This window comes from Dermacentor silvarum, chromosome 7 (assembly GCF_013339745.2).
Source record: "Dermacentor silvarum isolate Dsil-2018 chromosome 7, BIME_Dsil_1.4, whole genome shotgun sequence".
Classification (NCBI taxonomy): domain Eukaryota; kingdom Metazoa; phylum Arthropoda; class Arachnida; order Ixodida; family Ixodidae; genus Dermacentor; species Dermacentor silvarum.
Genome location: NC_051160.1, coordinates 20,904,147 through 20,930,810, shown reverse-complemented (window position 1 = coordinate 20,930,810; position 26,664 = coordinate 20,904,147). Strand labels below are relative to the sequence as shown.

At 45.2% G+C, this 26,664-nt stretch overlaps 3 protein-coding genes across 3 annotated transcripts; 2 read left to right on the top strand and 1 right to left on the bottom strand.

Moving 5' to 3' along the window:
- The first annotated feature begins 147 nt into the window (after positions 1-147).
- Positions 148-3,499, top strand: LOC119457678 (uncharacterized). Its single transcript, XM_037719316.2, has 3 exons — positions 148-816; positions 1,278-1,397; positions 2,896-3,499. The coding sequence occupies exons 1-3, from the start codon at positions 485-487 to the stop codon at positions 3,092-3,094; spliced, it is 651 nt and encodes a 216-aa protein (XP_037575244.1). The 5' UTR covers positions 148-484; the 3' UTR covers positions 3,095-3,499.
- Positions 3,500-7,019: 3,520 nt separating this feature from the next.
- On the bottom strand, positions 7,020-8,858 carry LOC119457677 (cyclin-C). The gene has a single exon (XM_037719315.2). It carries the CDS (start codon positions 8,680-8,682, stop codon positions 7,834-7,836), a length of 849 nt encoding a protein of 282 aa, XP_037575243.1. The 5' UTR covers positions 8,683-8,858; the 3' UTR covers positions 7,020-7,833.
- A 158-nt stretch (positions 8,859-9,016) lies between these two features.
- Positions 9,017-25,925, top strand: LOC119457676 (CAAX prenyl protease 2-like). The gene is given in 10 exon segments (XM_037719314.2): positions 9,017-9,216; positions 9,219-9,282; positions 9,655-9,760; positions 9,843-9,923; positions 12,255-12,315; positions 12,449-12,507; positions 13,951-14,059; positions 14,705-14,773; positions 17,803-17,865; positions 22,483-25,925. Coding segments are annotated over 10 exon segments (864 nt in total). The 5' UTR covers positions 9,017-9,170; the 3' UTR covers positions 22,689-25,925.
- Positions 25,926-26,664: the final 739 nt, after the last annotated feature.

Below are 26,664 nucleotides of genomic sequence, written 5' to 3'. Positions count from 1 at the left end.
TTTTAAACACACTGAGTAGTTGCAAAATAGTATATGAAAAAGTACATTTAGTATTTTAAATAGAAAAGAATAACTGTAATTTCTTCGAAATACAATGTTTGCTACGTTTCTTACGTACCTGAACCGAAACCAGTTATTACGTTAGGGGGCATGGTGATCGAAATTCGGGCGCTGCGGTTGTGTTGTTTTGAGATGGTTTTGAGCACGTGTGCTGTATGAGCAGTTGCTGGGCTGTCGAATTATTTTGGAAGCTTGTGGATCATTGTTTGTGTCTCCAAGATGAGCTAACATTGCTGATAACTCTCACGTAATCATCTTCATTCGCCGGTGTGCAGCAACTCGGCGCTGGACCCTGCATCGATTGCTCGACAACCTTGTTTTTAGTGGGTGGGAGAACCTCGGAGCGCATTAATTCACATGAAGGGCTCGTCGCCATTCATGTTCTAGTTTGCCAGAATACAGGTAGTATTTGAGCACGGAAGCCATGCCTGTTCGTCGCGACGTGCTTCGAAAGCAGGCGCGCGAGGGCGTCTGCTACGGACTGTGGGTGACCGTAGGCACGGCGCTCGGCTTGGGACTTCTGCAAGCGCCGGTGCGATACACTGGGGACAGGGCCGTGCCGATGTTGGTGGTCCTCGCTTCGTTGCTCGAGGTGGTAGGCTGCGCCTGGCTTCGCCTTTTCGGCACCTCGTCATCGCATAGCTACGGCCAACGGATCAGGGTCGCCGGCTCTGTGGTGACGGCTGTAGTCAGCGTCGGGCTCAGCATCGTGTTCTTCCATGTCCTGGCCGTTTTGTTCGGCGCTCCGTTGTTTGAGTAAGTTTACTGCCTCTACAAGAGCGATTATGCCGGCACTTAGTTCTGGACGTTTAGAGAAAACTCCTCACAGCATGGCCTGATTTTTGTATTGTTTAGTGCTGTCTTGACTAACAGGGCGAGTTATCATATGTTGTACGTGGTGTAAAAACAGCTAAGGATTACTTGCCCTGCACGCTTCCTCTTTCCCCATTAGTTCATTGCTGTCACGTATTTACCAGCCCTGTGAGGAGCTGATTTCTGTGCCATTTTTGTGAATGCTTGATACAAGCAAAGAAATCTGCAGTACCGAAAACTGTAAAGTTGTTTCATTATAATGTATACATATATATTTGAGAAACGTGGCTCTAACCTTGAGTAGCATGAACATGTAACCGCCGATTACATCACAGTTCTTTTTTAAGGCGTAATGTTTCGGTTATTGCTTGCATTTTTGCTGACTGGAATGTGTTCTACTGCAGGGACAGCCAGCAGACTCTCTGGTTTGGTGTGCATATGACCATGGTGACCATCCTGCCGCTTATACTATCAGGAGGCCATACCAGCATAGGGGCCCTCCAGAAGACAATTGTTGACCAAAAGTAAGGCACGGATGCTTGTGACATATTGCGAAGCACACTGTGGTAATGACCTTTCACGCCAACTGTTCACTTGCTTGTTGCAAGCTAGTGCGCCCAAAAACAAATAAAGGCTATGATGAAGAGTGCAATGACACAATGAAAAAGAGACGAGTTTATTTATTTATTATTTCACAAAGTTTACAGGGAAGGCGAGGCTAAAGACAGAAATCACTGCCTGGTGTCAGCCCTACCACCCATGCACTGTTCAGTGGTAATGTGACATTGAACATTGAATGAGAAATTGAGCAACTGCTAGCAGACACTGTACAGAAAGGACTTGGCGCAGCAGATAAGTAGCATTACACAAGCTAACTTACATGTATAATGTAAATAGCATGATGCTTGGGCATTATACCAGCGCAATCATATTCTATTCCAGTGTACAAGGCAGTAATTTAATGGCTCTTTTAAAATGAGTCATTTACATACATTTATTCCATTTGCATGCCACATGCATAGTCCGTGCCTCTAGCATTGGGCAAATTGTAAAAACATGTTGAAATGTTACGATAGCTGAAAGGCAGTTTGCTTGTCATTTGAACACAGAAGACATGCTCCCATGTTCATTCTGGAGAGATGAGCCCGATAACACGGCAAGGAGAGTGAGCATTGGGCACCATACTGCTAGTGCCAGTCGTGTTGGGTGGCTCTGCAAAGCCTTACCACTTATACAACTGTGGGGGAAAAAAGACAGATAAAGCTTTGATTTATTTATTATTACAGATATTTCGTCCAGCCAGGCACACTCAAAGCACAGGTAGATTATCTTCTGGAACACCACTTTATAAAACTCAATGCAACACGCTCTGGTCAGCTTCTAAGGCTAATGTTGAGCAGCACAAACACGTACTTACAAGATGTTCCATTACTAAACTTCCCCATTCAGAGGAGTACTGACATGAAAATCTTGTGTCCCGCTATTATTGCTTTCTCAGGTAGTGCTCGACCCCATAATTACGGTACGAAGCCTAAATTTTTCGAGGAAGCGTCACAAATAATTATAGTACCTTTGACGCGGCCCATTCAGAATGTGTGGCAAGTGCAGCGTGGCTTCGGACATGAAAACGAAACTATTCACGTCGCCAAATCCCCAAAATTTGCCAATTACAGTAAGTTTGGAATAAGCTTAGATTGGCATATATTTACATTGTCTGGGCCCACGACATGAAAATACAGGCTTGTGAAAAACAGGACACAAGAAGGAGAACAGCAACCCAAGTGCCGATTATCATATAGATTTAGTGTCTTCCTTCTTTTCCAAATCTGTGCAATCTTTCAGTTGGAATTTGGGATGTCCTCCTTGTTTTACTTGTGACCATGTTTCAAGTGCCTGCCTCTCCGTTAACATGCAGCCTAATTTCAGCATTCAAGTTTCTTTTACTCTAAAATTTGTTTCTGCGTTTCATATTGTACTCTTTATAAGTGAGTGAGTGCAGCGCGGTGTTCCTCGTGCTCTCAGGTTCTGCGAGGTGCCGTTGGACTGGATTCAGCGGTGGGGCAGCCGTGGCGCCCTCTTTGGTGCCTGGCTCGGGGCCATAGCCCTGGTGCTGGACTGGGACCGCCCCTGGCAGCGCTGGCCGACACCCTGCGTCGTCGGCTCTCTCCTGTTCCGAGGCCCGGCCATGGTGGTCGCCAGCTGCATCTTGGCGAGCCAGTGAAAGAATGCTCAGTTGTACAGACTAGGCCAGCACTGGCTCAACTAGTCTGAACTGCTATCCTCTGATCAGCACCCAACTGCTAGTCATATGTTTAAGTAGGCAGCAAAGACAGTTTTCATAGGCATAGTCTCTTTCGTGCCATCCGTTTCATCACTCCTTATATTTAAACGCCACTGCCAACCATATCATTACTGGCAACAGTGGCTATATATAATATGAGTGGGCAAATAGTGGGATGTGGCGTTCGTGCTTGGGGACCATAAAGTGTTTCTTGTGCTCGTGCAACCTCATAGGCCCTGTCGCAAATGTCACAAGATTGTGTTTTCTGTTAGGGAAGTGTTTCCTTCAACATTATATGTTACATTTTTGATTTCACGGCAATAAACATATCGTAGATTTTGTCAACTTTTCTTATGTCGTTGGCATAGACATTCCTAGAGAGATTGCTTTGGGGAATGTTAGTGCTGTGATCATTCCACTGCCACGGCAATGATGGTTTCAAACAGCTTTGTGACCCTGCAAATAGATAACTTGCAATGATCATAAGTGCAACATTTTGCACTGATAATGCATGTGGGCAGAGACTACTAATTAGTGTTGGTGCACACTTGGAAAACTATGCTTGGAAATTCGGAAAGAACAAGGCGTAATAAGTAATGTCACAAGAATGTTTGAAGCCACAAGCGTGTAGGTTCGACAAATCCATGTTTGAGCACCAGAGCTTCCTCTCGTAATTTTTGTAAAGAACTCGGTGGCCATTTGTAATACAGTCATAACGAAGTCACACTCGACACACCTTCGTTATACTGTATATTTGGTATTCGTTGTAAGCATACATGATATCGGCAAACAAATTGCAAATTTTAAATGTACTTTTCTGTATTCTTTGTAGAGCACGGCGCATGTAATATGGAGATCTGGATTCGGTTCCCACCTAGGTGCTGCAAGATTAGCTTTTTATCCACTTTCATTTACCTTTTTATTTCTACGTTTCAATTCAATCTCCCCTTGTTCTTTCTCTGACTCGATTTCGTGACTTGTTAGTTGTGTGATTATGTAGCGCTAAATTGTGCATTGCAGAAAGAAAATTTAATTTACAGAAGAAAACAAGGACGCGTATGGACAAAGTGCAATCGTCTGTCTGTTCGAGTTTTGTCCGCTTGTCTTAATATTATTTTTTTTTTTGCCAGTGTAAAACTCAGCTCAACGTAATCATGAACGTGCACCAACTAGCCCCTTTCTTTCATTGCTTTATTCACGATTGTGACTAATTCGAGCCCCTCAGCTCCTCGTATTATTTTCATTTTTGCAATTTTGTTATACCCATGTTCTTTATGCGGCGGTTTGAATCTATCAACTCAAAGCCCATGCTCACAAACAGAATGACAGTCATAATTAAGCTACTGGCCCACAGTTTATTGCAGCTCTAAGCCAAACTCGTGTCGGAGACATGCTGCCACCTTTGTGCCGCTTTCCTGATGGGACAGCACTATTGGCCATTGCACTTCTATAGAGCCTCTTTGACGACTTGCTGTTTCAGTGAATTGCTTTCTTTCAGGAATGGAACATAATGCAAAAAAAGTTTCTGCTCAGGATCTTTGTGTGCATGAAAAGCGGCCTCCAAGAAAATGTTTAAAGCTTAGGCAATCAGTGCGCCTTGCCGGTTTCAATGGAAAAAAACTTATGGGACATTCGACTCGTCGCTTTAGAGTGATTCACGGCATGGTCTGCTATTGGCTGGTCGGAAATTAAGCACTCTGAACACAATCTACTAGGTTCATACAGAGTGCCGTGCTCCAGCTCGGAGCACCACTGTCGCAAATTCCAAACACGAGTCCATGGACAAGATTGAAAAAAAAAAAAAAAAAAAACATATCTACTGATCACTGTGTGCCTCTGGCCCATATCAAGCCGATGATGTTATGGTTAGTGCTAGTACTCTAAGAAGCAAAACTTACAGAGACCACGGTGTTAGCAAAAAAAATTAAGTATTTCTTATGGCGCAATTGTGTTACATAGAGGTGAGTCAGTGCATTGTACTGGTCAAACACTTCAGCCTGGGCTGTACTAGCTGATTTCAGTCTGCATGCCTAGCTGCAAAAAAAAGAAAGACATTTCTTTTTGTGGCACCTGTGGTTGGATGACTATTGCTTATGATTGTATATTAGTACTAACCAGTTTTACTAGAAATAAAATAGTACTATTAGTACACGGAATTCCTGACCTGAAATGGAGAAATAGAACACTCTTGCCCAGTGCAGTGCTCAATAAGCATTGTACTGCTCTTTTTTCTCCCTTTGCGTATTCCTGACCATACAAAAATAAACGGATAATAGTATACTCTGTTTCATACTTGGCAGGCCACGCTGTCGAAGCTATGCAACTAGTGCAGTCATAAAAGTCTCGCTCCGGACGTTTCGCGGTGTACATCTGCAACACTTTCTACAGCATAACCACTTCATATATTACAACTATGACACGTGGATGTAAACTTGCATCAAATCACACATTTGTGCATCTTTGTGCTTACACCATTTCAATTACAAGCGCAACCTGTGCAATTTGGCTGCCGGTCGGAGGAATCTGTCTCTCCACTCGTTTGGTGGTAGGTAGGTACAGATCTGCGACGCCTTCCATATAATAAACACCTCATATTATGCGACATAAAAGTATGAGACAATGTTACATCGAATCACATGATGTATACCTATATCTTTCTTTCACACGTGACACTGTTTTGTTTCGTTGTAAAAGAAAACATTGAGTAAAGTCTAGAGTCTCTAGTCTTCACAGCATTGCCTGCTATGTATAAAACTGAAACCATGATGTTCAGTCTTTGCAAGGTTCTGAATGAACATGGTAGTTTCAGTGAGAAAATTTCAGTAATGGCTTGACAGTAAAGGCCCGACCACATTCAGCGTTTTCCCGGCGTTTCCTGGCGTTTCGTCACCCGGCGTCGCTCAGTGTCGACGCTGAGGGAGGCACCAAGCCGAAACGTCGTGCTCAAGGCACACCAGAGATCTCGGCACCGCCGCCGGAAGTGGCTCGATGAGCGACGACATGGCGCCGACCAATCAGTGCGTGGCCGCGGCCGCGCTGCTGGCAACTTCTGCAAGCGACTTCCGCAGCAACCAGTTCGCAGTGCGTGCCACCATGTGGCGCCAGTGTCTCGTTGGCGCCGTCTGAGAAAGGCAGCCGCTCGTACCTTCGATCTCGCTGCCGTGAATGTTTTTTTTTGTGTGTGCGCATGTGCGTGTGTGTGCCGCAGAACTATAAACAGGGCTTAAAAACCCTTAATCGGGAACATTTCTCATAGTTCACTTGAATGACATTGCACACTGCTTCTGGTTAAATCTGTCTGGTCACATTGTGCGACGCTGGACTGGCGCTGTTTACGTGCGTTTCATGTGGCTGGGTGACCTCTCCGGCGCCGTCGATGCAACGACGCCGAGAGACGCAGCGGCAGGAGACGCCGGTAAAAACGCTGAATGTGGGCCGGGCTCAAGTGTACCAGGAAGCATCACTCATTTGTTATAATGTGTTAATGATGGGCAGGTTTGTGTAAGCCAGTGTTTCCTGAACTGTCAGCCGCAAGAAACTTTTAGGGGGTTATGGCATGTTCAGTGGGGGGGTTACAAGTGAATCGGCAAATTAAAACTGGACAGCAAATGGTGCCTTTACACCACACTCTGCCTGCTACTTTTGGTCGCAGAAACGCTTGTGGCAAACAACCCTGGCATTGTTACAGTGGCTGTTCATCACAGGTACCATGTGACAGCTTTAATAAGTTGTGCAACCTCAACAACACATTCTACACTGCCCTTTTACACTACCTTCACTTTTACACAGTTGGCTGAATCCATGATGCGGGCATGCCTTACACTGATGCAAGATTTAGCATGAAGGCATTAGTCGTCAAAACAACTTCATCAACAGTTCGCTTTATTAACATTTAAGCACTGAACTTTCGCACACTGGCATCACAAAAAAAATTTAAAAAATAGTGAAAATGATGGAGAGGGGGGCCGCAAGGTGTTTTATACCATTTTCATGATGTAAGTCACTGGGGTAGCAGAGTCTGGAAGGCACTGCCCACAGGTTATATGGAATGGCATGCTGGGAGGCTCCGGAATAACTTGGAACACCTGTGGTACTTCAATTTCGTACAATCGTACGATCATTTCGTACAATCTCAGCACACATGTGGTTTTATGCATTCGCTGTCATTCAATGTGCCATCCTTGCGCTAAGCAGGAGAAAACCTCCACCGCTCATCTGCAAGGATATGCATCTTGCATGACGAGAAATACATGCGTGTTGCGTGCCCGCAAAGTGAATGACTATGGTTTTGCAAGCAGAAGCATGAGCACCCGTACACATTTTTTGCTTTCAATGCGTTCTACCGAACAGGCGAGATGGAGAACAGGTACGTCTAAGTGGAATTACGCATTGCATCATTTCATGACGATGTATCAAGGTTGTGGACAATGAATTAAACACTGACTCGGCTTGCTGCCACATAAAGTCACGTCGCATTGGTGATGTGAATGCAGGCTTTACACATAGAGCCTCGCGGATGTAATGTCGCAGACGGGCAAGTCTGCGTGCAGGAACTATATTCGCAGACTACGCGACCAGAATGGAGCCACAGCTGCAGCCTACGGCACACCCCAGGCCGCACGTCACTGTTTAGCGGCAGCATCGCGCTGATAGCAGTCCGGCGCCGCGGGCGAGAGGGGCTAGCTGGGTTGCGGCGCCGCGGACTGGTCGTTGGGTCCCTGGGACGGAGGTCTCGAAGGTTGCGTCTTGGGCTTGGGCACCTTGGCCAGGATGGGCGGCAGCTCCTTCTTCTCGTCCATATTCCTCCAGGTGTCGTAGAGGCCCAGCACCTGTCGCGTGATCTCGAGGATCTTCTCCATGTCAACGTTCAGGTCGGCGAACCAGTGCTTGCAGTCGCGCTGCAGGATGACGCAGGCCACGTGAAGGCACGCGAGCGCGATCTGGTGCGGAGGGTGCAACAGACAGACGTCGGTGCGCAACGAGTCGTTGACCACTTTCCAGGCCATCGACAGCAGGCTGTCCTCGGGGCCGATGTCGTGGACGTACTGCACCAGCGGCCGGTACGGGTGGTACAGCACCAGGCAGCAGTCCATCATCTCGAGCAGGTAGAACTCGCACTCGAGCACGTGGTTGATGCGGTACGGAAAGTCCTGCGGGAACACGTGCGAGAACTTGTTCTTCACCACCGTCTGGCAGGTGGTCACCAGGCGGCTGTTGGAGATGACGCCGAACTCTTCCACTTTGGAGGCGAGGAAGATGCAGGTGGGCGCCATTAGCAGCGGGTCGACGCAACGCAGGGAGTTGCGCACATAAAAGCGCTTGAAGTAAACGGTTGCCGTGGCGATCACCTGTTGCTTCACCTTGAGCTGCTCGCCCAGTGCCTGGATGAAGTTGGCGAAGAAGATCATGAGCTTGTGGTATTCTTCCTCGCTGAGGACCTGCAGGTCGCCGTGTCGCTCGCGCAGCAGGTCCTGCCGGTCGAGCAACCACTGCTGATACTGCGAGCTCTGCCAAAAGTTGCCCGCCATAACTTTCACTGCTGCGAAATCGGCGGCGTCGCAGTATATTAAAGGACGAGGTGCACGACAGAACTTTGAGCGAAATTTGCCGCGAGTGACAGCCGGCACCACGCGCACGGAGCAGCCGTCAACAGCAAGAACCGTTTATGAAACAAAAACTAACAGCGCAGTGCGCAGTCGCCTCAGGGTTGCCGAGACCGAAACCAGCCTTTTCTCTGCTAGTGACGGTACGGAAGTGACGGCTACTAAATTTGCAGCATTCCTAACAAGACAGCGGTAGCTAGTTACCGCTTGCAGGATATTTGCAAAGCAAGCTACATTGAAAGATTATGTAACGTTATGGCAAATGCAATACACTGAATTTTTTTGCCATAATCGGAGCACGGCTCTTGAGACTAGATGGCGGGCAAGTACCGCATAAAATCAGTATGGCCGCTTCCTTTCCTATGGACTGTCAGTCAAGCGAGTAGGTCGGCTTGTGCTTCGATGATGACATTATGGTTTCTGCTGAGAATACGGGAAGCAGTTGCGTCAGCGCCATACTATGGTCTTTATGTTGGCGCTCACGTATGTCGGCAGTCTGTATATCTGGAGGACACGGGATCACAGGTAGGCGATGCCGTTCACCGTTGGAGCCGAACGGCTGCTCGCGAGAATCGGGCCCTGCTGTCACTTAAGCACTTCATATTTTAAGCAGTGTAAGCTCGACGTCCTCTTCCAAACAATGATAATCATAACTTGGGTGCAAAGTCCCGTCGCCTGTGCCTGCACGGTTGCTGTCGGGCCAGCTGGAGCGCTTAAAGACAGGACCCGGCTTTTCTGGGGAAAGGTCAACAAACGCCGAGGAAATGACCTAGGATCGCGGTTGTGTAGCGGTGAACATTTATTTGTGGGGCGCGGTCGCGTTCCACTTGCCTTCCCGCGTGTTGCGAAGTGTGTGACACAAACACGATCCTAAACCTTCTCTGTCAACCTTTGCAGGGATCACCCGGTCACCATAAAGAAAAGGTTCATCAGCGTGTTCGCCATAATATGCATATCCCCTCTCTTTGTGGTTTTCGGCGCCGATCTTGGTCATTTCAAGAAGGTGCGTAAACGGCGTGACTATAAATACCATACCGGCACAGGTGTTTTCATCTGGTTTTCGTTTCTTGCCCTGCGTTTAACAGAATGCCAGCGTGCCTGCCGTGATGGGTCTTCGCTTTGCTGGGCTGCTACAAGCCATTGTCCTGCCCTTAGCTCTTACAATGGTGAGTTTCGATGCTTGCACGGGGGTGCAGTGCTCGAGTTTTATTACACCACACTTTACCGGGAAAGTCACTAATACAGGTTAAGGAGGCTTGACATCTGCTTAGACTGTAAGCTTCACCACACACATCTTGCTGTACATTAGCCATGCACCGTTAGAGTGACCCAGAAAAATAATGTGTCACGGTACAAACGACCGAAAGTGAAGCCACACGAGGTATCATCTACCTTCTGGGTAGCAGTTAAAGGGCTGATGGTAGCGTGGCAAGTGCAGTGTATGTATTACTCAGCGGCTATGATGGCTGAGCATCTGTGGTGTTTTGCTGCTCGGCACAAATTCACATATTTGATTCCACGCTACAATGGCCACATTCTTTTAAAGGTGAAATAAAGTAGCACTGGCATACTAAGATTGCAGCGCATGCTGAAGAACACGAGCTGGCCCAAATTATCCTGGCCTTTCCACTACAATGTCCCTCGGGTAACATTGGAATGTAGAACACCGTCAATTAACATTAGAGGTGCGCTTACTGTTGCACCTCATAGCTTAGTATACAGTGCCCTAAGCAGACAGTTTCATTTTGCAAGTGGCGCAGGGTTGAGTGGAAGTACAATGGGTTCCGTGTAAGGAGCAGCAGCAGATGGCTGCTCAGAAGGGCAAGACAGTGAGATGGCTGGAAAGTGCATGATGCATCATTACATGTTGTTATTATGTCAAAGGCTCGAGATGACATAAAAAAAAAAAAAAAAAAAAAACTTTCCTGCCCTGTTGCTCTTTCGCTCTTCCCATTCCTGTCATTTCTTCATATATTTTCATGTATTTACACCTTAGCAAGTTAATGATGCGCCATTGTGCAGCACATGATTCTGGGGCCGTATTCTGAAGTTCCACTTCGGCGATAGTTCGCCTTTAGGTGCGCGCTGATTGGCTGGTTGAGCAAAACCGGAAAATAAATTGCGTCATCTAGTAGTTCCGGCTCACGTCATTTCGATGTCACGGTGTCATTGGGTGCTCCTGACATATATTGAATAAACGAACATTGCCTGTGTCGTACTGCGGCCGTTACGTTCGAAAATAACACCCGAGCCGCTCTGCACTCGCGCGGTGCACTCTCTCATGTGTTGCAAAGCGTTCGAGTGAGCGTGTTGGTAGTGCATGCTGACATCACGGGTAAGTAGCCGGTTGATTTACTGAACGTGACTATCGCCTAGGTGAACTATCGCCGAAGTGGAACTTTTCAGAATACGGCCCCTGCTCGCTATGGCAAGGAAGGAGGAAGTGGTTGCTGAGAGTGAAGGGGAATCAACTGTTGTAGACGCCTTAACTGTGTTAATTCAGGGAACAAAAGTGAAACATACAAAATGCAGCTACACTTGCAAGTTGTGTGAAGAAGCCACAACATTTCTCAAACGTGATGAAACAATGCTTCCACAGCAGATGATAGGATCAACTGTCCTTTCCCTGTCCCAGGACAGATTCATTGTTTTGAAACTGCTGTACATGAGTAGTTTATTTCTCTATTTTCATGGTGCCACTTCCAGCAATTGACAGCATAACTGGTCTAAGCACTGCCTTCTAAGCCACACCAATGCTTCTACAGTTTCTGCTCACTAAGTGTACTAGCAGCGCACACATCACAGTGAAGAAACTACATTTCTGTGGGAGCCGTGGTGTAGATATGCCTTAACTGTGTTAATTCAGGGAACAAAAGTGAAACATACAAAATGCAGCTACACTTGCAAGTTGTGTGAAGAAGCCACAACATTTCTCAAACGTGATGAAACAATGCTTCCACAGCAGATGATAGGATCAACTGTCCTTTCCCTGTCCCAGCACAGATTCATTGTTTTGAAACTGCTGTACATGAGTAGTTCATTTCTCTATTTTCATGGTGCCACTTTTCCAGCAATTGACAGCATAACTGGTCTAAGCACTGCCTTCTTCTAAGCCACACCAACGCTTCTACAGTTTCTGCTCACTAAGTGTACTAGCAGCGCACACATCACGGTGAAGAAACTACATTTCTGTGGGAGCCGTGGTGTAGATATGCAGTTGCATATTTTCCTTTATTGATGTCACCCACCTACTGCAGAAGCTACGCTGCTGTATAGCTGAGCTTTTCGACATACGGCTTAGTACCGAGAATGGTGGTTCCATTTTGTCCAAAGATTTTTCTGTGGTAGCACATAGTAAAAATGTGAAGAGTTCTCTGCTCATATTGTTTGTGCGGTCGTTTAAGATCTAGTGGCTTATTGATTATTGCTTTATTTGTGGTGTTGTGCTTATTTTGTAAAGTCATAGACGGACTTACAGCTTCGTAACTCGAATGCAGGTGCTTTTTGCGGGCCCCCTTGTACTGCACTACTTTGATGGAGTCTGGAGCCTCTACCTGGGCAAGTAGCCTACAGCTAGTAGGCATTTTCATTTGTCAGAAATATCACCTTGAAGTTCTTCTCATAGGCAAAGCAATTGGCACTGTCATTCCCTTCGTTTAATTTTGTGTTATGCATTCCGTTCAACTTTCAGAGCCACGCTACTGGTACTTGAATCTGAGGAACCTCATCTGGCTTAGGAACCATATTGTGGTGAGTTGATGCACATACAAAGCCTTTGCAGGCACAAAGCAAGATACCTTGAGAAGAGATAACTTGAAACTGTCAGCAACGTGAGCAGGCCGACCAGATAACGTCGCAGCAAGGAAACCACAGATCGACACTCCTAACATCCGTGCCTTTAAATGTTTACTGTTGTCACGAAACATTAGTTGTAATCATTACCCTCCACAGTGGCTTATTGGCTGTAGCGTTGCACCGCTAAGCACGAGGACCATGGCTTCGACTGCCGACTGCGGCGGCCACATTTCATGGGGGCGATAATGCAAAAACACTCGTGTACCTGTAGATTTAGCTACATGTTAAATAACCCCAGGGGGTTCTTTAACGTCTAGACAATGTGGACAAAATTAACGCGGAGTCCCCCAATACTGCGTGTTTCGTGATCATATCGTGGTTTTGGCTTGCAAAATTCCATAATTTCATTTTTTTTAATAATCATTGTCATTGTTGTGCACATTTGCTTTAACGTCATGTTTTCAGTCAAGAATGCTACGGAAGACTTTGCCATGGGACATGTGTATGTTTCTAATATTCCGGATAAAAAAAGCACTAGGCACACAGGATTGGACGAAGAAAATGCCCCCAGGAATGTTTATAATCATTGTTTTGTAACAAAAGTGCACACGAAAGTGTCTAAGATTTCAGTGAAGGTGAAGAGGAGGGGGTGTAGGTGGCGTCTTAACTGCACTGGGTGGCCTCTGGCTCCCTTGCAATGGAAGTATACAGCTAAGTATACAGCTCTTGGAATCGGAAAGATGGAAAACAAACCCTGGAGTGGGTGTAAGATATAGCTTTGCATGCTCATGCTAAGTAGCAATGTGCAAACATTAGTTTGTGCTTGCCAACATTGTACGTAATGCTGTCAAAGCATTGCACATGTCGGTGGCCTCTGACAACATAGTCTTGGAGACTGCGGTCTTGGCATACTAGGGTGGTAGATGCTTGTCACCAGAGAAGCAGAACAACTTGTTAACGATGCTAATGTGCACTGAATAAAATTTTCAATGACAGATTCATGGCTTGGCTCAAAAAAACCTCCAGAACCTCTATTGGAATTTGCTTACAAAGGCGAGAAATATGTGGGTGTCGGGGAGGCACATGCGATGCCATCGGTGATGTCATGTGCTGATGCCATCTATTCACCTGGGGAATGTGCTTGCACCGAAGTGCAAGTACTCTTGGCTGCCGTTGCAGTTGTAGCAATGAGATACTGGCGTGTCATCATTTTCGAGCATCCGTGGTGCCAGCACGCATTGGGCTCTCATTTGTTCAGAGGATTTGCGACGTTATCTGGTTGTGTCAGAGTGTTGAGTCTGTGCTGCTTGATGTGTATTTCCCTGTAACTGCGAGCAAGTGAAGGAGAGTGCAGAAGCTTTCCTTCTTACGTTCTACCTTTTCCTCATTCTCATGCAGGCACCATTGTCAGAAGAGTTCACATTCCGTGCCTGCATGCTTCCCATTCTGGTGCCTTGCTTGGGCCACCGAGCTGCCGTTATGATCTGTCCGCTATTCTTTGGTGTTGGTGAGTCTGAACAGCCTCTTATCAGTGCAGCTGCGTGTGCCCCAGCTGGGCATTTTTTCAGAGTGAAGCTTTCAGTCATGTTCTTGATAACGATAAAATTGAAAGTGTGTGCTTATCCTCTTCAGGTGCCAATTAATTTTGTCCATTAAAAATTGAGTTTCACCATATTACTGCTCATTCAGAATTACAAAAGTATCCCGCAGAATGGATAAAGAATCAGTTTTTCAGTGAATATTGTCAAGTTTACAGAATGTAGACCTAATGCGAGAACTCGATAGAGACGTCGGTTACAAGAACATTAACTATATCATGTCTAGCATACCTGTAAATCACCTGTTCAGTCGCTCTAAATACATGCTGGATGTAAAACGTTCTGAAAAAAACAATGAAAGAAGTGAACCCGCTACATGACGACATGCTGGTACTGACAGCAAACACCCAGACATCTACCTTCCAACTCGTTTTACCTCAAACACCTTACACATATTTACCAACCTTGCAGCACAGGCTTGATTAGAATTGTTTCAAGACATGTGAAACGTTTCAAACATCATTATTTTCGTGAGTGCTTTTTGCTTTTCATTCACTGTCTTGGCGTGCATTACTTTGCACACAGCGCCTGAAGGGGTTTTTCTTTGCTTTCAGCTCATTTCCACCATCTCATCGAGAGGCTCACAAGGACAAACAATGTCAAAATGGCTGTCATGCAGTCTGGTAAGGGACAACCTTGTCGCTCAGTGTGTCTGCTACTAGCATCATGGCCAGCTTTTCAAACTTACTGAACCGTGTCAAGTTCAGATCGCTTGAAGCCAACAGACAATGAAGCCACCATAGTCATGAGCGGCGCTGGGCAACACTCCCACGGTTAGACCTTTGTACACATGCACAAATATCTAAGAAAACGGACGGGAAGAACAGCCGTCGCCATGTGTTCATTCTAACCTCTTTCACACCAACTTGGGCCACTAGATATGTGCCTTGATGGACAACTTTGACCGTTGGGTACATGCAACTTGGCATGTGACATTAGGTATGCGAAAATTCTTGGCCATTTCTCCAGAATGAGTATGTGCCATTGGGAAGATGCCCGGGTAGATCAAGACGAAAGAAGCGAAGAAGTTGGTAACAGAAAATTGAAGAAGTTGGCAATATGGTTTGTCGCTGTATTGTATTGCTGACGTAAGAGCTGACGTAAGAGCTGACGCAAGAGTAAGAAACGCGGGAGTAGTGAAAAACACTACGACGCAGGGTAGGGTATATTTGTATGTGAGCAATGCTGCTCTGTGCCTCAATTCTTGCCCATGCATACTGCGTACCTGCCAACTCTCCCGAATTGTCTGGGAGCTTCGCGAATTCCGATCGCATCTCCCGATTGTATGGACGCGACCTCAAATCTCTCGAAAAGTGGCCGTCACAGCACAGCGCTTTTTTTTTTTTTTTACGCCCTATAATATAACCATGCGGGAAAGCAGCGCTGGAGCAGTTAGTCACCAGCATGCACCTTGAATCGAGGTAGCGGCCGCCAGCACCACCACGAACGCGAGCAGCCGACGGGTGCTGACATATTGGATTTTCTGGATTGGCTCGGCCCAGGTTGGCTTGCGTGTTTTTAGCAATCCAGTCGTTATATATTCATGGGTGCACTAAGCTTCAGTTGGCTTTGTCAGGTCATTGAGTGAAAGTGCGGAACCCCGAACTACTCTTTGTTTCCCTGAGTTCAGTTGGAACGATCGATGGCGCAGTAGAAGTAGTACTTGCAAGTGTTTCTGAGATCATACACGACTGAGTTTCTGTGCTTTGTCATTTCACGGTAAGGTGACAATATGGATTCTGTACCACGTGCGCCTGTGATGCGAGTGTCTCCCACGGCAGCAAAAAAGCTGTTTTTTTTGGGGGGGTAAAACATTTTTATGACCCCCCCCCCCCTCCTTCGTCTTTCCGCGCAGCAGTCTCCTGAATTTTCATGTTGCTAGGTTGGCAGGTATGATACTGCAAGCAAATGTGGTGCTTCATAAATTTTCGTGTCCACACATATGCAAAAGCCATGGCAGTAATTCTGCAAAACAATTCATTCATTGATTCATTCATTTCTTTCTGAGTGCCCATGTACAGCACGGAGGCATTAGTAATAGTGAACTGAATTAAATTTAAACCATAGCTATGACATACTCACGCACAAGCACATGACGCGTCTTAAACCCCCTTGTGCCACGCTATTACATATCCTGAATTCTGACCGAGAATGGACAAACATTTTTATTTAGATATTTTTTACAAAAGGTGCTGCACACAACGTTTTAAGTGTTTATTTATTCAAAGTCTCAACCATTATTGAAAACTGAAGCTTAACAGCACTGCACAATATATTGTGCGATACTCGCTCTCAGAAAACGAGCTGATTGCATCGAGAATCTCGTCTTCTTCACTCGAAGAAGAGTGCTGTTCATTGCTGAAGCCAGCTTTTTTTGTTTTTTTTCATGAAGAGGCCAATGAAGCTCAAGCTGCCGGTGGCAGCATTTTCAAAGACCCCAGTTTCCAACTTATTTTACTTCGTCCACCAGAATAAACTCGCTGCTGCATGTGCTGCCATGTTCAAGAAGCATGATAATTCACTGAGATGAAACCAGCCCGTCCATGGCATTATTCGAAAATTTAAATTAAAAATAGCCTCGCTCAACCTTTTCTATGTTTTCACCAGAAACGCATACACAAAGCCAGCTCGTCGATGGCACGGAAGGGGATAAAGGGACCAACAAGTTATATTTGAAGTACCTAATTTTATGTATTGCAAGGAAATGCTTACCACTTACCGTGCTCACTTCCACAGCAGTTGCATGGAAAACACCATGGAAGATTTAAAATGTGCATATTTTTCTATCTGTGGTGATCATGTTTATATAGCCCTATTGGCCGTGAGATCAAGCAGAGTCGCCACCCGGCGGACACTGGCCGAGCCATGCATAACTTGGATGGCGCATCGCTTCGTCTCCTAACCACTATGTGTTTACATGTGCGCGGCATGCATATCCTTTAATGACTGTTTGTTTCATGGTTGTAGCTCAGTCGTAAATGCTTGTACGCATTTTTTGAGAATGTAGAGAAGCATGTGGCCTTGCACTATAGTCTTCGTAATAACATCAGTGATTCCACTTGTCGAGTGCTGAACGTGTAATCGTCGGACCCTCCGTTCGTCACATTTATTTCAATTTTACTGCCGCGTTGTGTTTTAAGGACGTCACAGCAACATTTCGCAACATTTTAAACAAATGAGATGGTCGTTGTGAGACTCAAATGCAGTACTCTAAGACTTCCTTGATGCGATGTGTTGATCATTCTGCAATGGCACTCGTTCAACTCGTTCTATTTTTTTTTGCTTTCGGGGGCCCCTCTTCCATCTTAACATCAACCATCAGTGGAGAGGGCGGAAAGAAACCAGTTAGGTGGCACGCTTGCTCTCGCTTGTATGGTATGGCCTGGTCACAGCCACTGCAACACATTTTGGTCAGTTCTTGGTTCCTTTTAAGTTCCACGAGATTACACAATACCCTGCAATCTCGAAACCATGTTTGTCCTTACATTTCGTGTGCACATTACATATTAAAGGTAGGCTGATCTTTCAGCAGAGAATGTTAGCATTACTGCCTGCTTAATTGTGAGGACTGTTCAAAAAAAAAAAAAAAAGGAACATCGTGGAAAGCAGTTGCATTTGGATGTTTTCTCATAGCTCTTATTATTTCTTGCAGTGTTCCAGTTTGCCTACACAACCATCTTTGGTGCCTACTCCGTCTATCTATTCCTCAGGACAGGTTGGTACTTATTTCTTGCAGTTGCGCAAGTTGATTTTCAGAGAGATGGTGCGAAGGCATACGGTTTTTTACCTATTGTATGCATGATGTAACGTTCACACAAAATAGTTACACCCATAGGGTTGACCCCACCTTATTCCGAATTTCCGTATCAAAATTTTATTCCATCATGTTTTACAAAATACCACAAGGTCTGCGCTCACTGTGTATCAGTTTAAGTGCGTTTTTGTTTTCATCACTGATGCTTGTTGTACTCTACGTGAGTGAACTTTATTGATAGATGTAGTACGGGTCAATCAAAATTTTCCTCTCCCTGAATGCTGTTTAGGTATTAAAGCAAACAGAGTTTCAGAAAGCTGGATAGATTGTTGTGGTCACTGACCAAATCAAGGTATAAAACAAAATTGTAGTCATCAGGGAACTCTTAAAGGAGTACTTCTTTAGGTAGCTGTTGCCTCCATAATTATGGTAGAAAGCCGCAATTCCTTGAGAGCACACCAAATAATTACTTGTAGCACCTTTTATGCGACCTGTTCAAAAATGCGAGCCATGTTCACCGCGGCTTCGGATGTGAAAGCTGGTTCACATCACTGAAACCAGAGGTCGGGGTCGCATGGTATCATAAACAACTCGATAACATGCTAGTCAGCCCGGTGTAGTGGTTGACGGTCACACAATGACCCTGTCATTGTAAGCTGCCTAATTGGCCCTTCCCATTGTTTTCTTAACTTGGAAATGCAAGGGAACCCACTCTCCCCTCCTGTCCCGTTGAGTGCTGAATGGATTGGGCTTTCGGCAGCGCGGTCATAGTGTGTGCAGTGGTATCCGGTACCATGAGACCACCGCAACAGGTTTTGATGACGTGATGAGTCTCCTTTCACACGTTCGAAGCTGCACTTGGCACATGTCTTGAACTGGTCGCATTTAAAGGTAATCTAATTATTTGTTTCACTCTCGAGGCAATTGAGGCTCCACAGCGTAATTACTGGTCAACAGCTAGCCAAAAAGAAATAAAGATGAAACAAATTTTCTTTCAGTACTCTTTAAGGGCTCCAAATTGTCTTTTCTTTCTTAGCACTTTTACTTGGTTAGTGACCGCAATGATGTCATTATTATGACACCTGACGAGACGAACATATGAGAAACCTTGACTAAGCTGCTTGCATTCCATAATGCTGTTTGCGAGTTTGGCTGGTACTAGGTCATCACACTAGAGAACAGTGTGGTTTTCATCTTCCACACTTTGGCAATCGTAGAAGGGAAGTTCTTGTTGATGACATGGATTGCCTTTCTATCCGAAATTTCTGTCGACACCTCCACAGAACCAACTTCCTTATTGCTCAGTGATAACTGGAGATTGTTCCTCCTAAATATGATGCCACATGCGTGATCATTGCAGTATTTGGGGATCAGGAAGCATGCCTAAATTGTGTGTGCCTACAAGAATGTACAGTTGAACATGGTTTTTCACAGTGCTGTTTTCAAGCGTCAAAATAATACAACCGAATAGACAAGGCAGAGCTCTATGTCTCGTAAGTCTCGTAGATGCCGTGCTCTGTGATGTCTATTTGGTTGTCCAGTCTAGTGTACCTGCAACTTTGCAGCCAGCAACTGCAGAAAAACATGGTGCACTTCTTCATTAAAGGGACACTAAAGAGAAACACTAAATCAGTTTAGACTAATAATGTATTCCTTGAACTCTATTTTCATTAAAGGAGCCATGACACGGTCACCCAACAATTTGCGGTTGTCTGCAAGAAATTGTAGTTGAGAGTCTATTAAGGCTATACACATGTAAAAACTGGGCAGTAAAAGCACATTTCTGTCCAAAATATGAGCTAGAACTCGCCAACTCTAAAACCCGCCTACCGGCGCTGACAGCCATATTGCCATGCCACGTTTGACGTAATGTCTGCATGGAACTGCGCCATTGTCTGCTACAAAATCAGCCACGTGAGGTCAGAGCATAGCTGCCGTTTGTTGCTGTATTTGCTCCAGATATCGCGTGCCATGTCTGACACCGCCAACTTCGCGTGAAGAAGCTAGCGACGAATCTTTGAGCAGCAGAAACAGTGATGGCGTCGTGTACGCTGCGCATTTTCACTTCAACCCTGTCGCCGCCAGCCGAAGTGATGAAACATAGCCTCCCAGATTTGCGCGTACCGGCTGGCGAGCGCAAATCTTGGAGGCCATGGACGAAGACAGCGTAGTTAGCGTGGTCAACATAGACGGCAACATTGGTCCTGCGCAAAATGCTGCTGATGCCTGTTGAGTACTACAGCCATAGGTGTTCTGTGCTACAGTTTTATTTCATCATATTTCATGCGTGCAGCACTGCTTAGCCAGCCGTTCATGGGAGACGATGTCTGGCGCTCCTTGCACAATTCAAATTGTTATGCGCGTAGATTGTTTGCTGGCATGCATGTCTCTCGGATCCGTACTCAAGAAAAACCTGTTGCGTGCGGCACATTTAAACAAATGTCCGCTCACATGTGTCCGCGGCGCAAGTATTTTGCGCAATGTGCGCTTTCGCTTAACCTTTACTTGAACTTGCTTTTTGCATCCGATATCCGTAAAAAAAAAAAATAGCTAGGCTGACATTTCGCCGGGGCACTGCCTGTCGGATGGCCCGGTGCACGAATACGGTCGGCGTCACGTCTGGCCGCAGCCTCAGCTTCTTCACGGTTATCCCAAACTCGGCGAGCAGGTGCAAATCGTCGTCAGTAGCTGTCTGGCATGCAGTGTTCCGAGAACGAAACAAAGGCGTCAGATGAGCGCCAGTCCTTCCTGCCCACATTATCTCCCAAGCCTTATGCATGACGGGCTCCTTCGGGAACCTGAAGAACAATACGGAGCACTCCTTGCTCCGTTCGCTATGGCACCCCACAGCGCTACATAGGCGCCACGGTGGCATTGCTTCAGTCACAGCAAGTTGAACAATTCCAATGGCAAGCTGAACAAAGCAGAAGTTTCCCGCATGCGCGCATAGCTGAAACACAGATTCTTCGCCGGAATATACGTGCTTGCTCGGCAAGCATGCAGCTTGTTACGTCACGGCTCGCGTGCATGCCAGTGTTGCTCGACTGTTGTGCCGTACGAGTGTAATATAAAAAATTCAATTACAAATTACGTGCATGGCTCAAATGCGCTAAAATTTTGACAATGTGTTCTTGAACGCACAAGGATTACCTCGCACATTACAGATTATGATAGAAAATTGAGTGTCATGCCTCCTTTAATATCACAGAAATAGGTTATTAGATGCGAACATGAAGGTCGAAGTTCTAGTTTTGAAATTTCACGCCGAAACACTCGTGTACATCAGTGTGAAGTCACGAATTCCAAAGCATTTGGGCCATTGTGGCGCTCTAGAGTTTATTGGAACCTGCCAAGTTCAGTGTTTGGCTTCTTTATAATACAGTGTGTAGTCTATCTTCACCAATGAAAAACTAACTCCGTTCGAGCAGATGCCGTCAAAATCTGTGATGCCACGGCGATCTGGTGCAGGACCGTCCATGCTGTGTTGCCATCTGTCTTTCGGTTTTCCATCTTTTCTGGCTTATCATGCCTCCTGTCTGGATAAGAGTGGCCATTTTGCTGTTGTAGAAGTGTGCTGGACTAATTTCTCTCTTTAGTGTCCCTTTAAAGAAAATTGTGTCACTTTGACTTCCGTTTTTATTTTACTGAGAAGTTTTTGAAGACTGTCTTCCTTGGGAAGTTACCCGCCACTTTTTCGTATCATGTATGTCGGTTTCTAGCCTCTCTTGTGGGCCCATTCCGAACATGGTGCAGTCTAAAAATGTGACAGTGCTGATGATGATGTACCATATTTCTTATGAGAGCCGCAATAATGATGATAACTGATCGCAAGAAGTTGTAAGGCAATTCAACCTCTAGTTGACGTCGATCAAATGTTGTTGCTGCCAGCGTGACTCTCACAATAAATCGTACCGGGACGGGAATGTTTCGTTTAAAATGTTTCAAACAAGATTTCGCGATTACTGCTGCACTGTTCTTGCTCAAGTTTCGCAGGAAGATTGCATTTTCAGAGTCTACGTCTTTCAGAGTAGCACTTGGCACAGTTAATTGCCTGGCTTTTAAGAAAAAATGCTCAGTTGCCTTTCGTTTATGGGGATGCAAGCTGCTGCCGAGACGGTGCTAGCATTAACTTGTGTCACCTCCTGCTTACAGCTGCAGAAAGCAGCCGATCAGGAACAGTAGCTGCATGTTCCAGAGGAGCGGGCAACACGTGGCAACTGTCTCTGAGCGGCTATTTTCGGCGGCTGCATGCAGGTGGCGACACAAGCTTATGTTATTGCTGTCTTCACAGCAGTCATTTTTCTAATTCTTTTCTTAAATAAAACAGACAAGCAACTGTGCCAAGTGTTACACTGAACGACGTAGACTCCAAAATGCAATCTTTCTGTGAAGTGTGAGCAAGCGCAGTGCAGCGGTAAGCGCCAAATATTTTTCCGAACATTTTAAGCGAAATATGCACGTCCCAGTACAGTTCATACATCATCCCATTCTCACCCCGAACTTGCCCAGGAATACAGTTTTCAAACATTTTTTTGGCAGCCGATTTGCCTTGTGCCACAATTGTGTCCTGGCTTGCAGGTCACTTCGTGGCACCTTTTGTGGCCCACGCCTTCTGCAACCACATGGGTTTCCCCGACGTGGCCGAGGTGTTTGGCTACAAGCAGCCACGACTCACCCTGCTTCTACTGGCTTTCTTGCTTGGCCTCCTGTCCTGGGCATCACTGCTGGAGCCCATGACCCGGCCACAGATCTACTCAAATGAGTTGTACTACCAGTCTTTATGACGTGCGCTTGCCAGCAAGCCCAGCATTGCGCCATTGCGCTCGGACGAAGAGGTGTTCATTTTCTTGTCATGTGACTCGTACATCTGTGCTCTGCACTCATTTGTCAACCATCGTTTCAGCCATTTACCAGTGGAAAAGGAGGGCGGAAATCTGCTGACCTTCTGAGCTTTGCTCCGAGGCACTTGCATGGTTGTGGTTTTAGAGTTAAGGTTTCAAGGACAAGTGCAATGGAGGGGCATTATCTAGCCATGTCATTCATTGCGTAGCATGAGGTGGCAGACCTCTGTGTGAAAAAAAAAAAAGGACGACGCTGTAAACTAAGAACGAGGCGGAAGACATTGACACATCAACTGCTTCATGACTTCAGGAACCGAACACAGTTTACATGTGCTATGATTCAGTTTTCAAAATGGAGTCACGTTACTCATACCATGCCACGTATTCTTCTTCGCTTTCTTTTCTACATATCTCTCTAAAGTGCGACTACTGTAAAATGTCACCTATGTTTGGTTCATTGTTTCAAACATACACACTACTGTAACGGGCAGACATGTAAAAAGGTTTACTTCATGGGCATTAACCGCATCGCTACTGTTGGCCTCATAGATCGCTTTGTTTGTTGCAGTAGCCGACTCATGAACATTTGTTTCTCGGTGCCACTGTTGGGCAACATATTGTTCACTTTCTTGAGCTCAACCAGAGAAGTTCATTGGCTCATTGTTTTGTTGTTGTTACATTGACTGAGTACCCAAAAGAAGCTTGTAAGGTCCACACAAAATTGTTGAATATGTGATTCATTGAGGTGAGGTTAAAAGAGGAGATGAGAGAGGGGAAAAAAAAAAACCCTCATTGTTGCATCCTGGTTTATTTATAACTGTGATTGTTTTGGCAGCCCAGTTAACAAGGCTTTAGGCTTGTTTCTGTTGCTAACCAAATGCTGAACGGTGCACAGTATAAGTGGACTAAATGTGCCTTATTGGCACAAAGGAATGATGCTGGAATGTCCTCAGTTGTGTGTTAAATGTGCTAACTCCAACACATTCATGTAGTTTTTAGCAGTTTTTTTTAATTTTTTTTTCTGTTGAGTGGGATACAACCTCTGAAATTTTTGAATATTTTAGGCACCGTTTGTAAAGAACAGCAGCTCTCTGAGCATGCTAACAGATATTTTCTTATTTCTCAAAAATCTTGCAGTTAAAGTTTGCTGTTGTCAAAACTAAAATGGCTTGCTGCAAAGAACACTCGCGAAAGCCCAAGCATCCTTCTTTTCCATTCTTTTTTTTCCTTCTCCAGGACACTGTATCATCAATGCTGTGCTGAGTAATTTAAATTTTACATTTAATAGCAGTGGAAAATACGTGACATTTTACCATCGCATGATGCAGTCTGTTCTTCTGATGTGTATAGATGTTGTTTGCGAGGTGTGAAACATTGTGTGATAACTTATACATTGTGTAATTTTGAATATTTATTAAGCTGTTGCGTTGTGCTCAGGAGGATCTTGAAGAGTGCGTATATCTTGCTGATGTGTTTAGCATTATGGCCATTAAAGCTGCACTGTTGAGGATGTCATATCTTTACTCTAAAAATGTGAAATACTGATGCTGAGGTGTAACTAGCAGTATATAATTAACCATTGCCCTTTACACAGGTATATATACCTGTTACAAGTTTGTGAGATTAATAACAATGTTGGAGCTCAATGGCTGTTATTGCTTTCCTGAAACAAAGTTCACCTGACGGACATGACAGCTTTGTCAGATACCACTGCACACATATTGTGACCACCATGAGGTGCTCCTAAATTGCACTATCAGATTTAAGTAGGATGTAAACATAACAGCACTGAAAACAGTGAAAGGTAAATAAGGCACAGAACGTATTGCTCAGATAATTTGGTGCACTATAGGCCTGTGTTAATTTCACAGCTTGCTGGTACTCCTACCAACTGGGCATTTGTAGCTTACATGGGTGGGAGTGTAACTTCAGTTGAAGTATTTAGGCTAGTCATAGCAGTTGTGGCGGTCGCAAGAAAATATTTTTAGACGATGCGAAATTTGTATGCATTGAGTGAATTCGTGTGTTGCCCTTTGTGCAGCCTTTCTCTAAGTGCTAAGCTAGACCAGATGGAATGCAGTCCCCTGCTTTTGAGGACTTATAGCAGAATGGGAAAAGAGTGTACATGAAAAGGAACTGCGCATGAAACACAACTTACGAGACTTTTCTTGCGGTAGCAACGCAAGCTTCGGGATTGACATTGCACAGACAGATGAGCATAGATGGTAGTGTGTGCATGATGCAGTCGGCACAAAGTTGTGAGCTGTTCAAGGATTTAGTATGTTTCTGTACATGCTCGTATTTGTGAAAACTCGCAGCACGTGATTCTATCTAGAAAAAAAAAGAAACGGATCGACTTTGTAAATTACAGTATGGCTTACCAATCAGGCCAAGTAATTTCCATAATTCCCAATGCTGCCCCATTTTTCGCTTATTTATGGGTGTTGAGGCAGAGCTTCCTGTCCAGCTGGTGCTGAATGGAAAGACTGCTTGAAGAGGCAATGCACAAATACTACATTCAATGCACAATGTGCCAGCAAAAATGGAAAGCTGATAAAACTTTCCTCGCATCTGCCAGTCATTACCATCTTATGATCAGTCACTCGCCACCATAATTCAGAGTGCTTTCTAAGTACTTGTAAGAAAATGAACGTGGGATGGTGGAACACTGCACTTTTGTTTTTTGTACTACTTTCAGGCTAACTGGCATTAGTTCAAGCATACAAATTGTACCGAGTGTCCTATTCCTAATGGAATAGGACACTCGCCTAGAATAGGACACTAACCTAGAATCACTAGGTTAGTGTGGTTGGTTGTACAGTGGTGCTGCCGGTAGAAGGCACCATCGTTCGTGTCATACACGATAGAGGTGACTTCATCGGTGTAGTTAAAGTGGCTACATATATGGATTGTTCAGACAGTTCGGTTGTTGAGCTACTATGCTGGATACCTGATATGTCGTATGAAGATGTTTAATTACGTGAGCGCACTGATCGTGTACTAACAGTTTTACTGATGTGCCCGCCAGATTGAAAGAATTACGCAGTTGATGGCCGGTGCAGACTTGGTCATTTTATTAGCGAAAATTATTTGTCGGGTCCAGGGTCACCTTAAAAAACCTGTAATGATATGATTCGTGTCTGTACATATATTTTTATACATTAAAAGCGATGTTATGTGCCTGAATGCGTCACGTCTCGTTTTGACCATTGGAGGCTGTTGTCTTGTGTCCACAGCCTTTCTTTCCCCCCCTTTCTTTTTTCATTTTCTATTGAATACATTGAATTACTATTATTATTTCTACTACTATTACTACTTCCGGCTGATGCTCTAACGAGAAGGAGCGCACCAACTGTATTTCTGTGGCACATTGTTGCAAAGCAGAGTTCGACATTTACCGCTGGTTGTGCAATCATCATCATCAGCAGCCTATATTTTATGTCCACTGCAGGACGAAGGCCTCTCCCTGTGATCACCAATTACCCCTGTCTTGTGCTAGCGTATTCCAACTTGCGCCTGCAAATTTCCTAACTTCATCATCCCATCTGGTTTTCTGCCCACCTCGACTGCACTTCCCTTCTCTTGGTATCCATTCTGTAATCCTAATGGTCCACCGGTTATCCATCCTACACATTACATGGCCTGCCCAGCTCCATTTCTTGCGCTTAATGTCAACTAGAATATCGGCTATCCCCGTTTGTTCTCTGATCCACACCGCTCTCTTCCTGTCCCTTAACGTTAGTCCTAAGATTTTTCGTTCCATCGCTCTTTGTGCGGTCCTTAACTTGTTCTCAAGCTTCTTTGTTAACCTCCAAGTTTCTGCCCCTATGTTAGCATCGGTAGAATGCAATGATTGTACACTTTTCTTTTCAACGACAATGGTAAGCTCCCAGTCAGGATTTGGCAATGCTTGCCGTTT